This window comes from Metopolophium dirhodum, chromosome 1, assembly GCF_019925205.1.
Source record: "Metopolophium dirhodum isolate CAU chromosome 1, ASM1992520v1, whole genome shotgun sequence".
Taxonomy (NCBI): Eukaryota; Metazoa; Arthropoda; class Insecta; order Hemiptera; family Aphididae; genus Metopolophium; species Metopolophium dirhodum.
In genome coordinates, this window is record NC_083560.1 from 100,701,553 (window position 1) to 100,718,583 (window position 17,031).

Sequence of the window (17,031 nt, forward strand, 5' to 3'; positions counted from 1 at the left end):
CCCACTGACCCGGTGTTTTTTTATATAGGTACTCCCGTACCTAACCAAATTTGTAAATGTTGGAAAATTAAAATACATAGAAAATATTTAAACTATAGTTATACCTATAGGTATGTTATGCACTTATGTGTACTATGTTTTGGGAGTAGTATTATTTTGTTGGTGTGTGTTTGTGAAGTTTGTGTGTGTGTGTGTGTGTGTGTGTGTGTGTGTGTGTGTGTGTCTATTGTCTATATTAAATAGATGATTATTAACATCTCATATCTTTGAATAAGTATATACAGCCAAATTTATGTTTTTTACTTTATCGGATGATCCAAATTTTTATCTAACCAACCGTTTAATATAATTATATAAACCATACGAAATTCAACTAAAATAAATTTTAAAATTTTAATTAAATTATAATTAAATTATTATATTAGGTACTTATGTGGCTATGCAATTATACAATTGTTTTGAATTTCGATCTCATTCAACGGAGGCATGAACAATCTTCATATTGCCACATCGGAAGTAATCGAATGGATCTCAAACTTGTACATCCAAATCTAAAATTATAGCCTTTCTATCTAAACCAAATCATTATAGATACCTATTTATTATTGTAATTTCACTGTTTTAAATTATTTACTTTTGTCCTAGTGTTGTTTTACCCATATATATTTATTAGTTGTTAATTTTTAAATTTTTCACCATACGATGAATAAATAATAATAATGGCGTCATTACAATATGCATTTATGTCAACGAAAAAATATTTTCATTAGGTAGGTAAGTTTTATATATTTTCGTTTGATCGCATTGATCAATATTGTTAGCATTTAAAAATAATAGTACTTATACCTACCTAGATAGTTAATACATATGAGTAGAAATGTAGAATAATGAACGATTTCAATTCACTACGATCAGATCAGTCCGATGAAAAATATACAAGTATTAAATATTAATGGGCTATTGCAGACCGGAGTACTATAATGTGAATGGAGTATTAGTATAGGTATTTAGTAATATTGCAAAGATAGGTACCGGTATAATTTATTTTCTCAAAAAGTGTTGACGAATTACTATGGTTATTAAATAGTGGTAACTATAGCAAGCTGTCTTAAATTTATATTTTCATTTTATTATAATACATTTTCTATGGTTTTTATTATGTAAAATTCTTATTTAAAGTTACTCTGTATCATAGAACAATACTCAGGTCATAGAGTAATAACTATAATAATAATAATAAACTATAATAACTATAGAGTATTGCTCTATGACTCAGGTAGATAAGACTATGATAAGACCATTGTCGATCATTGTATATAGTTAGTATAAAGATGTCTGTGTTGTAGACGAATGATAAGTCACCCGGTTTTGATAACACAAGACACAACGACGATATTCTCGATCGTAATCCTATCATTCGTAATTATTCGTATCCGATTTTTAATTTGAATTTTATAGTCCATCTACATAATTTAACTACCTATACAATTGTTTTGATTTTCTCCAAGCTATTCCGAGAACGGTCGTTGTGATCTTGCATCATGATGTGAGGACATACGTTTTTAGTGTTATTTTCAAAGCTTTGTAAAATGGAGAATAAACAAGTTGTTTTTTTCCCTAAAACGTTGTTAGGGATGAGTGACGTAACGGTTGAATTACGAGGATTCATCAAACTTATGAAAAACGTCAGGTATTATTTTGTCCTTCCGAATTATATAAAAAACACCAGCACAGGATGTAAAGTGAAGACAATTGGCCACTTTACCAGAACTGATTGTCGGGCCTGTTTCAAACGCAGAGTCACTAATATTTTGTGCATAACTGAAATCAATGGGAATTTGAACGCCAGTTTGTTGCCAGGAAAACTTGACAATTTCGTATTGGTCATATATGATCCTTCAAGATTGTACGACTATGGGACACTATTCAAATATGAAGGTGATTCACAGAAATTTATTTGTTTCATAATGCTGTCAAATTGGCTAGCTAGTACAGAAAATGTACAGAAACATTATCATCTGTCAGAAGTTGTGATATTTCAGAGATTTACCAAATATTTATTGATTATACTTAATGTGCTTATAAACAGCCTTGAAACAAAGATTGTACAATTTACAATATTACGACTGACATTATTTAAACACATATTGGGTGTAATGAAAAACTATGTGTGGCTAGTAGACAATCTCATACATAATAAACACATTTTATCAAGAGCAAAATCAATCAATTATTTGATGTCATGTATTTGTGATGCAGTTTTTGGAATAATAATTCTATATATACTCAATACTACATTTACTTCGTCAAACGAATTATTTTCCTACATTTCAAGTATTTCTCATGTAACCAAATTTAAATATTATCATAACTAGAAATTGATTTAACTTAAAATAGCTATTTTTTATTTACAGCAAGTTATTAAAGTGCTACAGGGTACATTGCAATGGCTTATGGGCAGTCCAGCAGGGTTAAAACTCAATGATCCTCTAAACAGTTTACTTGGAACATGTTTTCTTTATTTAGTCAATCTTTGGTGGTCTTTTTTAGGTAGGTAACATATACCTCTTAATAAGTAGTTTGATTTAAAAATACAGTTTAGTAATTACTAATCAAACATTAAATGCAATGATAAATGAATAACAAAACATGTTTATAATTCAAAATATAAAATATATATTAACTAATTATAGCTAGTACTTAGTAGTACTTAAAAACTAGTGTTAATCTATCAATGAAACACTCGTGATCCTTGACTTGAGCAATAAACCTATATCTATTATGAAATTAAAAAAAAATTAGATTCAAATCAATTCATTCTATATTTATCTTATCTTCTTCTTTCGTGTTAAAATGAAGAATGATGATTTAGAATTACATTTATTTTTGATTCAATTTACTGTAAAAATGAAAGTCTAATTATTTTATATAGTGAGCAATAAGCTCAAATCTGAAAAAAACTGTTATAACTCTTACTTTTTATAAAAATAAATCAAATAAATATATAATTATAAAAAATGAAATAATTTAACTTATTTGAATTTACAGTATTATGTCGGCCATTTTTGGAGTTGACGTTTCAAGTTTATGTTTTCATTGGTATTTTTGGATTATCTTACCAAATAGCAATCTTAGAAGATGTATTGGCGATTGTCAGTTTTCATGTTTATTGCATTTATGTATACGCAGCATGGTAAGGTCAAATTTTTTTGTACTTTTTAAAATAACTTAAAATAATTTTGTGTTGCAATAAACTTAAACTGTAGAATTATAAAAAAATTTTCAATAAAACGTAGAATAATCTTTGATATTTAATTCAATTTATTTTGACCATAAATATAAATTATTGTTCATTTATTTTTATTTTTACTTGATTTGGAAATGGTATTTGAGTAGCCAAAAATTAAGTCTTACATTTTCCACTGCCTATGTTACATTACAAATGTGCCTATGTTATTACAAACCAAAAAGATTCTCCAATCTGTTTTAAAATGACAATCTTTTGGTATGCCTTTGTTTTCAACAAATGTTAACTCTTTGTCTCCTTGGCATTAATCAGTATCTACCTTTTAGATTCTGAGCGAAGCGATGAATGTATTGATTTTACAATAATGTGTTTTTTTTTTATTTTTTTCCCGTGTCTCATCACCTAAAAGGACAGTAAAAGTGCTTGGATTTTCTTCAACAGTAACTTTTTTGATAGGGAAGTGAATCTAGTTGGTACTTTGGGAGGTCAAAAGTAAAATTAAGGAAAAACGGGATTTTTTACGCAAAATTTGTTTTCAAGAAAATCGATTTTGGTTTTTGGTGTAAATCTAAAACAAATGACCGTAGGTACATGAAATTATGACTGAACGTTTATATTAGCATTTTCTATACACCAATAACATTTTCCAAATATTTTGACTTATTTTGAGCTGTTTACGGACATTTTTTTCGATTTTTTTTCTATAAATATCAATACAATTTTATCTGTTGGGTAAAAAGGCTTGAAAATTTAATACACGGCTCCTAGGTTATTGTTTCAAAGGCAGATGAAAAAAAATTAAAAATCCTTAGTCACAGTTTTTATTTATAAGCATTTAAAGTTCAAATCTTGATAAAATACTGAAAAATCACGAAAATTAGCAAATTATTTTGAGTTGAGAATTCATAACATTTTTTTTTTTTAAATCTAAGATTTGAAAATGTAATACAAGATTATCCATAAGTTTGTCTACCTTTATCAAAAAAAAAAAAAATATCTACAAGAAAGTTAAATTACATTTTTATGAGCGTTTGAAATTAATATTTTTACAACATTTGTTGATATTCACTCGATATCTCATGTAACAATTTTCTTATTTTGTTGTAATTAAAAAATTTTTGACTGTAGATACTTGAAAATTTCACTGAATGTTTGTATTAGCATTTTCTATACACGATACAATTTTAAAAATAATTTGACTCTTTTTGAGCTGTTTACGGACATTGTCAGTATTCAATTTTTTTATTTTTTTTTCTATAAATATCAATAAAATTTTGTTTGTTGGCTAAAAACGCGTGAACATTTTAGGCAAGGCTCCTGATATATTGTTACAATAGCAGTTGAAAAATATTGAAAATACATAGGCACAATTTTTTTTATAAGCATTTAAAGTTCAAATTTGTAATTTAATAATTATTTTGTAGTTGAAAATGTATAAAATGTTCAACTGTTATAGCTAAGGATTGAAAATTTAAAACAAGGCTCCACGTAAATAGGTTATATATAAATTACTTTTTTCATAATAATATCATCAAATATACTTGATAATATCATAGGCTGACTGACCGTTTTTGCTCAGAATCGTTTTTCTTATACAATGATTTTAATAGTTCCAATTGGGAACCTTGAACAAACAAATAAGCAATTTTTCTTCTTTATTCATTAGTTTTATACTAATGTTAATGTTATTGTACATTTACTTAATTATTTAATGCCATTAATAAAATACACTGATGAATGAAGACATTTATGATGTAAACTGTTAGGTAAACTTTCAAAATAAACTAGCTATTTATTTGGTATTTCTTAAGTTATTTAGAAAATTGTGTATTATGGTTATTTTAATATTAATAGTACAATTTTATTTTGCATTTTTAGAAAATCTATTGCTTTACAGTCATTTTTGTAATTTTTTTTACATACATTTGCATTTTTCTTGTTGAAAATTACACTTTATTGTAACAAATTCAGTTGTTGTCACAAAATATTTTTGAAGGCTCTTTCGAGAGTAAACATTTTTAAAGTGCGCTAGCCTATATTAATTACATTAATTATTTTATAAAACGTAAATTTTTAAGAATGTTAAGTCATTATAAAATAATTTTTGGTATTATAGTGTTAATTTTTTAAGTCATTTTAAGATTTATTTTGTGTGCATTTTTAAGAGATTTTTAGGTCATCAAGTTCTGGGCCTTAGTAATAAGTAATAACTAATAATAATATATTATTTTTAATTAAATAGATGTATAACATATAAACCATGAAACAATTTAAATTTTTTTACTAAAAAAATTGTATAATTGGTCTTAAGAATTAAGTAGTTTGTAGCAACAGGATCTTTGATTTGCTGATTAAATACCATTTTTGCCAAAAAGTTAAATGTCTTTTATGGAGACTTATTTATTTTAAAATTTTACATACATTTAATAATAGTCATAGTTATCACTAGATATAGTTCCTATCTCAATTAACAAAATTTGATATTAGAGACTTTACATTAGCAAACATACTTTTCTTGATTTCTGTGTATAACTATTCTTAAGAGTACAATATGTACACATTAAAATCCATAAATTGAAACATGAACGGCTTATAGGTTATATAACTTGCAACGTAAGAGTCTCATGATATTGGCAAAACTTTTCGTGGGAAGAAGTTGTAATCCACAACCAGGAAGGACTACACCTTACACCACACAACAGTTGTATGTCGGAACGATATCATTTGCAATATTGTTGTTTCTATTACCGACAACTTTGATCTACTACATTGTATTTGTAGTTGTATGTAAAACGCAACATTGTTTAGTAATATTGAGACTTTGAACCTTTTTATTTATTTAATTTTAATGTTTTTATAGATGCGAACAATAATGGTTATGGCAAGAGGGATATTGATACGGTTAAGGTATATGCTGCAAGTTCTTCCTGTGTACACAACTTTGATATGGTTTGTTAAGCCGAGCAGTTCTGCAGGTCAGTGTTTTATTCACATGTAACATTATGGCCTATTGATCTTGAAAAAACAAAAAAAAATAATAATTATGAACATTGTTTGAACGGCCTTAAAACATTACTAAATAAACAAATATTCTTAACAGGTATAATAAAAATGAACATAGTCAGAAACGAAAAGTCAAGTACAGTGGTTTTGAACACGACAATCGTGGCAGATTCATGGTGGGCCACAGTGAAGCATTATCTTCCAGAATTGGTTGAACGGCCACCCTCAGTATCTTGGATAACATTGACAAAACGTGTTTGCACAGGTAAAATATTGTATCCAATATAATTGAGGAGATACAAATACAAGCAACTTAGAACATTCAAATTAAAGGATCCATCTCTGAATCGTAACTGTTTGAAATGAAATACTTTGTTGTACATTTATTTATTTATTTACTTATGTAGTGCATATTATATGCTCCAGTGAATTATTGATGCTGTTCAGATAATGATCAAATTTTTTTTTTTACATTTTATATTGTAATATGTGAAAATCTTATTTGGTTTGCATAATAATAAAAAAATAAAATATTAACATATGGTTAATGAATAATTCTATTGTTAACATTCATCCATTTATTGGTTGATAATTTATTTTTGTATATTGTCTTCCATTTAATATATGGTTATAAACATATTAATATTAAAATTATAATGGTACATTTTAAATGTATATATATATATAAAATATATATAATGGCATAACATTTTTACATTTTTCTAAACAAGAGTGCATTGCCAAATGCATTTAAATTAAACAAAAAATAAAATAAAATGTAGTATTGATTAGTCTATCACAATATTCTATACTTACATATTGGAATGTATAGATAATAACAATTAACATGTCCACAACATTGACATTGAGCTTAGAAGTTTAGTGTTCAATTTATAACATTGTAATACAAACACAAAAAAAAAAATAATAATAATAATAATAATAATAACAACAAATAACATGTACACAACATTGATATTGAGCACATATATATATTATATAAATATATATATATATAGACTATACAGCAATGTAAACTATTAAAGTTAGAATAAGGTAAGGTTATTAATAATAGCCAATGGTGGTAAACATGGTTCACAGATCACAGTAGACTGTGGAAAAAAAATATAATAATATTAATATAACAATAAAAAGATCACAATAAACATTTTTTTTTTAAATAAAAAAAAAATAAAAAAGTAAAAAAGTAATAACAAACAAATACCAACGAATCAATATTAGAGTATTAAAAATATTCGTACAGCCCAGAAGTAACATTTAAAATACCAAATAGATATTTAACTTTTTTATTATTATTAAATATTAATAATAATATATAAAAGTTTTAGTAGCTCCTTGGTTAGTTTAAGACTTCTGAACTGATTGAGTTATGAAATTTGATAACATTTATTGCGAGTATAATACGGTTTTGATCAAGACTTGATTAATTATTCTAAAAAAATATTTGCTATAACTATGAAATATCCTATTCTAATATGCATTTATTTTACTGTCAGTTGCTCTAAGACATATATGTATAAATTTAGAAAAAAACAAGTTAACAATATTATAAAATTATTTTAACAATTGGAAATAAATATAGAATAACAACATTCACATATTATTAGCAAATATACAATATATTTGATTACATGGTCATTGGAATAGTACAAATGGAATACATTTTGTGCTGCCACTTTACAAACGCACATTTAATTAAAAAATTTATAAAATATAATTATTTAAATGAAAATCTCAAATAAGAGTTTGGTAAAATATATAATTTATATTGAAATCAGTCCATATAAGATAAAGATGATTAGTTATAATTCACAACTGCATGATTAAGGGCTTTGTGTATAAATTCTAATAACGAAAGATGCTTATTAAAACTAATGACTAATATTAATTAATTGCATTCACAAAAGTAGCACAGCCATGAAAAGATTAAAAGTAATATAATGATTAATAATATTATTCATTACAAGGTAAATAGTCTTCGACCAGCCTATGACAAATGTTATTGTACTCAGTTGAATCTCCAGAGAGTCGTTGAATTTTTAAATACGAATTGGCACCTGTGTCGTTTGAACACACTTCCAGTTCAATTTGCAACCCTGTTGGAAATTGCAACACATTCTGTCTATCTAGCACAGGCCATACCCGAATGTTGGATGATATCAAATATTTGACAATGTTGAGTATATTACCAGAAGTGTAATTTGAATAGAAATCAGACAAGTCCACAACAAATGCATCACTAGCAGTTCTTTTTAGAATATAGTCAGAAAAAAGTGGAGCAGTTTTCAAACAAGTTGAAGAGTCCATATCAGTTATAATATTATTTCTATCAGCAGTCATATCATTGATTTCTTCATAACCATCATGTATAGCTGAAAGTGGTTGATCAGTACTTGACTTTTTTAGTAAAGTATTACCTGTATTCACAGAATTCACCGAATTTGTCAGTAATGAGTCTACTTCCATCATACCACCTTCTTCATTAGTTACCATAAGAGATATTTCTGGATTTGGAAGAAGTTTTTCTTCACAAATTTCTAAAAATAAATAAATAAATATGAAATATTTAAATATTGTTACCATAATAATTAAATACTAGGCTGTGGAACTATAATAGTTTTGATAATTAAATAAGATTAATAAAATAAATAATGTAATTAATAATTATACATCACATAATCACAGATTTTTTTGTTTATTGAATCCCATTAAGTATATAAAATTTAAAATCTACATTGTAGACAATATTGGCTATAGTGGTTTTATGATTTCAAAAAGGCATAGACTTAATTCAACCAATAATTATTTTATTCATCCAGAAGTGTAATTATAAATATATATATATTTTTTATCACATTTGCAAGAATATTAAGGAGAAAATCATTGGTGAAAAATGTCTATATATTATTAGAATATTCAGTGTATGAAGATGGCAGTGTTAGTCATAGATAAGATACTAGATATTTTTCAATATAATCTAGATGAGATAAAATATACGAAAAATTTATCTATATTCTATTCAAAATAAGACCGTGACCAGGCGGCCGAGTTGTGCGCATGGGTGTGGCTTTGCTCCGTGGCAGCGCCCGACGCGTCGCCGTAGTGGGGACGGCATCTGGCCATATGTCTGACCGCCGTCCGACGAAAACTGGTCGCCGCCTGGTCACGGTCTTATTTTGAATAGAGTGTAGATAATTAACACTGATACTGCCTAAAACTGAAAGGGGGTAGCTGAAAAAGTTCTGACAAATTAAATTGATGTGAAAAGAAGAAAGTAGAGTAGAATAAGGTATGGTTCACTTAATCAGTGAGAAGGAACTACAGAGTGCACTTAGGAAAATTGAAAGAAAAAAGCGGTAAGACTGATAGACTTTGGCATAAGGTTGTTAACTATTTCCAGTTAGTGGTTCTACAATAATACATAAAGAATAAAAAACACTAACCTATTGTTTTATCTTCTACTACAATAGTTGGTTGAGGATTTATTTTATTATTCGTTCGTAAGTCCAATGGAACTGGAATTTGATGATTGGAGATTATATTTGGTGTACCTTGAGTAATTGAACCTATAAAATAAAACATAATAATTGAATATTATATTCTGAACAAATAAAATATAATGTTAACCTTTTTATTGCGGACTTAGGGTTCAACAATTTAAAGTTATAAATGTTATTTAACCCGACATGAGTCGCGTCATTATATGTAACACATGTGGTACACAAGGACTTTTTGACCGTTCACTTATATCTCATATTTTTTTTTTAACATTTTACATGCAAACGCATTTATTAATGATTTACAAAAACTATACTTTATTTATTTATTATATTTTACAATAAAAGTTGGTATTACTATCGGTATACTATGCGCATAAAACTAAAAGAAAATATTGCAACCTTTCGAGGAGATAAGAAAAGATAAGATAAGAAAGAACCTTTGAAGAGATAAGAGGTAAGTGACTGTGTATATTGTTTTTGTTTGGTTTTTCCATTTGAAATTGATCGTCAAAGAAAATAATACGTAACAAAATTGATACTCAGTTTAGTCGCACAGTCCTTTTGACCGGTTATAGAGTTTAAAAAAAGCTATAAATTCAACAAACAATAATTAAATGTTGTAAATAGTTTTAAAAAATAGGTTAACATGTACATTAAAGGTATCAAATTGCACGAAATAAAGCAAATTACTCACAATGACTTATTAGTAAAATAATAAACTCACGGTCTTTCAAACTGTGATGCAACTCGTGGCAAGGTTAAATAAATTTGAAATGTTATTTTAAAATGTAATTTATTGGAAATATTAGTCCTTACCAAACATTCTAAGTTATATATTAAAACTTAATAAATTTGAATTGTATAATATGCGTAAACGTGGACAGTTAAAAACAAAAAAACTAGTTTGCTGGTTGCTGGTTTAACTCGGTTAATACATTGTAAAAATAGTTTTTAATATGACTCACTGAATAATAATAAGAAGAAAATGCCACAATAAAATGATAGGTGGCATTAAAGCTCCCATTAAACAGTATAGTAATAAACTAATCAGCATTTCAAAATTTCATATATTTGTTTCTAAAATTTAAAAAATTTTAAATAGTGAAGGTACTGAAAATTCTTACCTTGGGTTTGTGGAACATTAACTAATGGTGTTTGATGTAAATTCAAATTTTGCAAATGTTGGCTAAGAATATTTGAATTACCTGAAAAAATATTAATTTTTTTTTTTAATTTATGGTTTTAGATAACATTTAAATAATATAAGGGATTCATGTCATACCCTGATGATTAGATGAAGTTGTATTTATAAATGAAGTTTGATCTACTAATGTTTGCAAACTTTGTAAATGATATGTATGAAGCATTTGTAACTCAGCATGATCCCAGGTATCCAATGTGTTTTCACTCAATTTTTGCTGTTAGTAGGAAACAGATTAATTATTAACTTTGGATTTATAATGCAGATCAGTTGATTTTACTTGAAGTTGAATATGTTCCTGTTGGATATTACGTATATTAGGTTGCTCTAGTTGTTCACTAGATGTAACAACTGGTTCACTTGTTCTTCGTACTGGACTATATCGTTCAGATGGCAAATAACCACTAACATCTTTTAAACTTTCTCGGCCTAATCAAATAATATTGTAAAAGTTTTTTAAATAATTACAATTATTAAATAACATATAAGATAATGTCCACAGATGCTTTAACTCATTAAAAAAAATTAAAAATACCATGATACCTGAATGTCTATGCAGTTCTTGTACTGTTGGTAAAACTGAAACCTGAGATATACGGTGACTATGTCTAGAAGTGCTGACCATTGGTAATGGTGGTGGTACATACTCTCGATTCATACGTGCTTCTACTTCACGCACCACTTCAGGACTAATGACTTTGAAAAAAAAAAATAAGCAATGGAAACAAACAAACTACTAATTAAGAGGGCTTAACAGTTTGTAATAAATTGATATAGAATATTATGGCAAAATCTTTAAATTTGAAAAAAATTAAAAAAGATGTTTCAATATATTTGAGAATTTGACAAACAATTTTAGAAATATTTTTGATTGTTGATCATATAATTGACTCAACAACATATTATGCTTCCAATATTCTTCATAATCATAATATAAACCAAATGTTATTATCATAGTAAATGTTAGAACTCATTTAATTATTGGTAAACATTTGAACATTATTTTTAATAAAAAAGCCATACTGTGTATAAAGTTCTCGAAAAGATTTTGTAATTGAATTAAGATCAGTTTATAACTGAAAGAGTAATGAATAATCATAGAATATTTTCAGTAGAAATATGTGACTGTTATACCCTCCTAAGAAAAATAAAATCTAAAATGTGTTAGCTATCAAAATAAAATAATAATAATACAAATTGAAACTGGACTACACATACAAATTAAACACTACAATACTGTCCATCTATAATAATAGTATAAAGGTAATAATGCATTTAAAACACACACATAGAATATCATAATACAATTCAACCTTCTAGTAATAAATAACTAATCAAAACTAAATATTATTCAACCAAAATACTATTAAAAATTAAAAAGATATTGTATAAAGTAACTTACTTTTTTCTTAAGTCCTTTTATAAATTATTTGGTTGTAAATTAAAGAACTGCATTGTTTATAAATTATTATTATTTATAAGTTATTTCATGAACATAGCCTCTGACTCTGCTATCATTGAGCTTTCCAAAGGAGGTTTTTATATTATATCGGTAACAAGTTCAGTCTCTCAATGCTAACTGACTAAAGAGTTGTCAGTAACTTGAACTTTCTCAAGAACCTCATTGACAGCTCTGCCGACGCTCCTACACTCCTTTCCTTGATCAACTTTTGCGTCCCTCCACTCTACTGCCACATTTTCTATCCCTATGCACGCCACCAACTACAGCTCAAACAATCCAATGCACCGCATGATGCCCCTTGCTAACGTCACCCTATATCGCTTTCACTCTAACTTAAGTACCTGGTTCCGTTTCACTTCCGCTGATTTGCTATTTGTATGTAAAATCTAACTTTCATTTACTGTACTTTGGCCTACGTCCGTATTTGATAAAAATAAAATATAATTAAGTAAATAATCAAGAAACCCTTTAATAAGTTAAATTTTAATTATAATTTATATTTATTTATATTTAATGGTGTATAAATAAAAAAATTATTAAATAATATGTAATATTTGTAAAAATAATTATCATAATAAATTTAATTGAATTATAATTAAAGCAAAAAGTACTTACAACAAGGGTGTCATGTTGTGGAGGAGTATTACAAAATTAAGTAAAACTCAAATTTCAAATCTCAAGCACTTTAAGAATGAAAATAATATTGTATTTAAATAAAATACCTGGGGGTCTATCCATTACAGTTGATACACCACTACGTCTAGTTCGTGTATTTTGTAAATTGGTTTGTTGGGTCTGAGCTTCTTCTTTATTACCCATTCCATGTCTAGAGGTATTGCACATTACTTTGGTAAAACGGCTGTAAGTATTAGAACAATAATTTTTAACATAACTGAACAAGTTTAGAAAATTAAATAAAACAGCTAATCATGTCTTTTATTATAAACTACCTAGAACTGGCTGATGCAACATTATCTTCAGACAATAAATTTCCTTTACTTGATTGATCAATTATTGCATTTCTCAAATCATTGGGATCAATTTTTGCTTGCTATTAAAAAAAAAAAAAAATCATTAAATGGATATTAGTAGAGCGCGGATTTCTATGCAATTGCATATTTTTGGATTTTTGTCAGTTATCTCCACGAATCATCTTAATTTGAAACTAATGGTGAAATTTTTATTTGTATATTTTTGCATATTTAAATGTTATTACATATTTTGGCAGAATTCAAAATGTATTGCATATTAAAGCAAAAATTTAAAAAAATGCATAAAATAATATTTTGTTGAGTAGAAAAATTAAAACTAAATCTTATAGGCATTTAATAATAATTTATATAAAGATAAAATAAATAATCGATTACGACGTAAACTTAATTGCTCTTGCTGTGTCGGTCAGTTAATACTAAAAAGTGATAGTCATAAAAACCTTTAAACTCAAAATAAGACTTTACATAAACTCTACATAATTTTTTGCATATTATCATGATTTTTACTGCATATTTCAATACTTTTTAGTGCATAAAAATCTTGCGCTCTAGATATTAGTAATAAACTAAATCATTAAAATAACTTAGTTTATTATGTGAAAGCAATTAATCATTATTTTGAAAAAACTTTGTTTTATTATTATTGATCAGTGTATATTAAGTAATATTATTTCAGATTATAGATTACTTTTTTTAAATCTTCTTTGCTGCTTGGTTCACTAAATGTACAATTCATTTTTTGTGATATTTGTAAATTTGCACCACCATCTGATGCACGTCTACCAAAGTTGTTATCTAAAAATAATAATTGCAAAATACATTTTTCATAATAACTTATTTTAAATCTTATTACTTTCTCCCATAACTTGTGGTGGTTTTAATAAATGTTGATCTTTAATTGTAAAATTTTTGGGAGATTGAAATTCAACTAATGGAATATTCAAAGGTAAATTTGTATTTGGCAAAACATTTACATTACGTCCAGTTTGAAGGTGTGTTATATAATGTGATTCCATCACCTAAAATAATGTATAAATTAAACCAGACAATAAAAATATTTAAGGTGATACTTTAATAGCAAATGAGTCAATATCTCTAAAGCATAGAGAATAGTAGAATGGATAGGCCATGTTAATGCATACAACGCAAGTGGTCGCGGTTTTTAATGTGGAAGAGAGAAAGGAGGTCTCTCACTCCCGCAAGTGGTGATTTTGTTAGGATACGTTCAAATATAAAAATTAAAATAGATAACATACATTGTTTTGTTGTCATAAATTGATAACATTAAAGATATTAAAAAATGGATAGACCATGGCTACATTAATAAAATTGAGGGAAGTGTGCCGAAATGGGGAAGAGAGAATGACAGTTTTATATCATTGCCTCTCATTTTGGCCTTGGATCATATACAGTGGATGGAGCCACAGCTCAATATTTTGATGTACATGTTAGCGACGAGTCGTCGTCACTCCCGGGTTATGTGGCCTCTACTGCAGCTGCGCTAGCTGACCTGCACATGTGCCTAGTTGCAACTAACTAAGAGCGCATACGCAGTAGAGGCCACATGACTCGTCGTTAACATGTACATGATCGATGTTATATGTAATCTATAGGTCATGGATTTATACATTGTATATGATCTAAAATTTTGGCAGAGGTCTTATCATAAATTATATACAATAATTATATATATCTATTTGACCTCTATAACCTCAAAATATTTTCATGTTCGTTCCCGTACAATAAGTGTGGCCTATTCATTCTTTATTATTTAGGCGAGAGGCACAAAAGTTTGATCGGTCAGGGTCCGTGAGGACATTCGGTTTGGTGTTCGGGCCTCGTTATATATCACGGTGCTATGCGGTTATCGTGACTGGGTAGAGACTGTAGAGGTGCACTTCGCGATTTAGTCGTTGGTACCCGGAGCCAGTCGAGGCGAACAACCAGAGTGCGATCGTGCTTTATGTGCGTTGCCGCATTACTCCCCCAAGCATCAACAAGACGGTCGTTGGCGAGGCAGGTTCTCGAGCCAGAAGGTATCTGAACGGGTCGGGTCCTGCCGAAGAGAGCATGATCACGTCGAGGTCACCAATTTGGCGAGAGGTACAAAAGTTTGACCAGCTAGCGTCCGTGAGGACATTCGGTCTGATGTTCAGGCCTCGTTATATATCACGGTACTATGCGGTTGTCGTGACTGGGTAGAGGCTGTAGCGGTGCACTTTGCGGTTTATTCGTTGGTACCCGGAGCCAGTTGAGGCGAACAACCAGAGTGCGCTTTTGCGCGGGGTGCTTTATGTGTGTTGCTACAATATTTATGATTATAACCACAGAATAACCAGAAAGCTCACTTAATAAGAACTCAAAAATCAGTGAAAAATGTTTGGGATATTTGTGTAGCCAGGATGTGAAAATTCTCTTTTGCTGCTGAAGCTGAATCTACACATTTTTTATGTTATCATTGTAGATAAAGAGATAACACGTAGGTAACAATGTACAATAAAATTATGTATTGTATTAATAAGTTGTTTACGGTACCACACAATATTCTGTGGTTGTACAATTGATTTTTATCTCTATACAGGCTACACTGATATCCCAACAGGTGCAGCAAATCTGACCCCCATAAGAACCCGTTTAATTCTAGAAAGTGAGCCTTCTAGTTATTCTGTGTTATAACCTTAAATAATTTTCCAATTAACTCCCGTGTGATAAGGTTGCATGGCCTATCCATTCTTCTATTATCTGTGTCTAAAAATGTAAATATTATGTATTTTTTCTTTTATTAATAATTTAAATTTATTAAAAAATATATTTTGCATAAACCATTACATTATAATCCATAACTATAAGTATTAAGAGTTTTTGAACTTAGAATTATAATTAATTATTATATCTGTAAACCTAAATTTAAAAAAAAATGGTTTTATATTATTCCTAAGAATACACAAATTTATCTACATTTTTTTAATATATTGACAAATACACTAAAATAAACACATAAACATTATAAAACAAAGGCGAATTAGATTCATAAATTAAATAATAAAAGTAATTTGTTACTTGAGTCATCAAGCCATTTCCTGGACCAACGGTATGACGACGAGTAGTCACTGGATGATTATCTTGAGTCTTATTTGAACTAGCAGATTCTCCAATATCAACATCACCATACTGTAAATTTATTTTTAAATTTAAATCAAAGAATAATTTACAACCAAAGTTTAAAAAAATACCTTTTCTAATTGCTGACTATCATAAATTGAACCATCTTGAGCATAAAGTGACATTGAATATAATGGTAAATTTTCAATTAGATTTGAATTGATGTTAACAGATCCATTTATATCTAGAAATATGATATAAATTTTATATATTATTTTAAATATAGTTATAACAATCATATACTTATGAATAAAAGCAAACTTACCAGTTTCATTAACTAATGATTGATTAGTAGTGTTGCTTTGATTAACAGTTGTATCTAATTTGTCAACCAATAAATGGTAAATTGCACTGACATGATCAAATTTCTTTTGCTGAACAGACTAATAAAACAAATTTTAACTATAACATAAAGATTTGAAATGAAGAATTACATTTATTTT

At 27.8% G+C, this 17,031-nt stretch overlaps 2 protein-coding genes across 5 annotated transcripts in view; one reads left to right on the forward strand and one right to left on the reverse strand.

Annotated features, from left to right (window-relative positions):
- The first annotated feature begins 1,329 nt into the window (after nt 1–1,329).
- Nucleotides 1,330–6,789, forward strand: LOC132933679 (phosphatidylinositol N-acetylglucosaminyltransferase subunit Q). Its single transcript, XM_060999960.1, has 6 exons — nt 1,330–2,345; nt 2,415–2,550; nt 3,049–3,193; nt 5,844–6,030; nt 6,108–6,222; nt 6,348–6,789. The coding sequence occupies exons 1-6, from the start codon at nt 1,590–1,592 to the stop codon at nt 6,536–6,538; spliced, it is 1,530 nt and encodes a 509-aa protein (XP_060855943.1). The 5' UTR covers nt 1,330–1,589; the 3' UTR covers nt 6,539–6,789.
- Nucleotides 6,133–17,031, reverse strand: part of LOC132933678 (serine/threonine-protein kinase SIK3-like) — a 30,561-nt gene continuing 19,662 nt past the window's right edge. Inside the window, exons 9-22 of one of the 4 annotated variants that reach the window (XM_060999959.1) lie at nt 16,854–16,971; nt 16,660–16,772; nt 16,487–16,597; nt 14,280–14,445; nt 14,115–14,221; nt 13,385–13,485; nt 13,157–13,293; nt 11,516–11,668; nt 11,253–11,401; nt 11,054–11,189; nt 10,896–10,976; nt 9,715–9,837; nt 8,689–8,808; nt 6,133–6,262 (exon numbers count right to left, since the gene is read on the reverse strand). In XM_060999959.1, coding sequence (XP_060855942.1) covers nt 6,255–6,262; nt 8,689–8,808; nt 9,715–9,837; nt 10,896–10,976; nt 11,054–11,189; nt 11,253–11,401; nt 11,516–11,668; nt 13,157–13,293; nt 13,385–13,485; nt 14,115–14,221; nt 14,280–14,445; nt 16,487–16,597; nt 16,660–16,772; nt 16,854–16,971 — 1,623 coding nt within the window. In that variant the 3' untranslated portion in view covers nt 6,133–6,254. Of the gene's footprint in view, nt 6,263–6,764; nt 8,809–9,714; nt 9,838–10,895; nt 10,977–11,053; nt 11,190–11,252; nt 11,402–11,515; nt 11,669–13,156; nt 13,294–13,384; nt 13,486–14,114; nt 14,222–14,279; nt 14,446–16,486; nt 16,598–16,659; nt 16,773–16,853; nt 16,972–17,031 lie in introns of those variants that run through there. The other 3 variants (XM_060999958.1, XM_060999956.1, XM_060999957.1) reach the window with 3 other exon arrangements.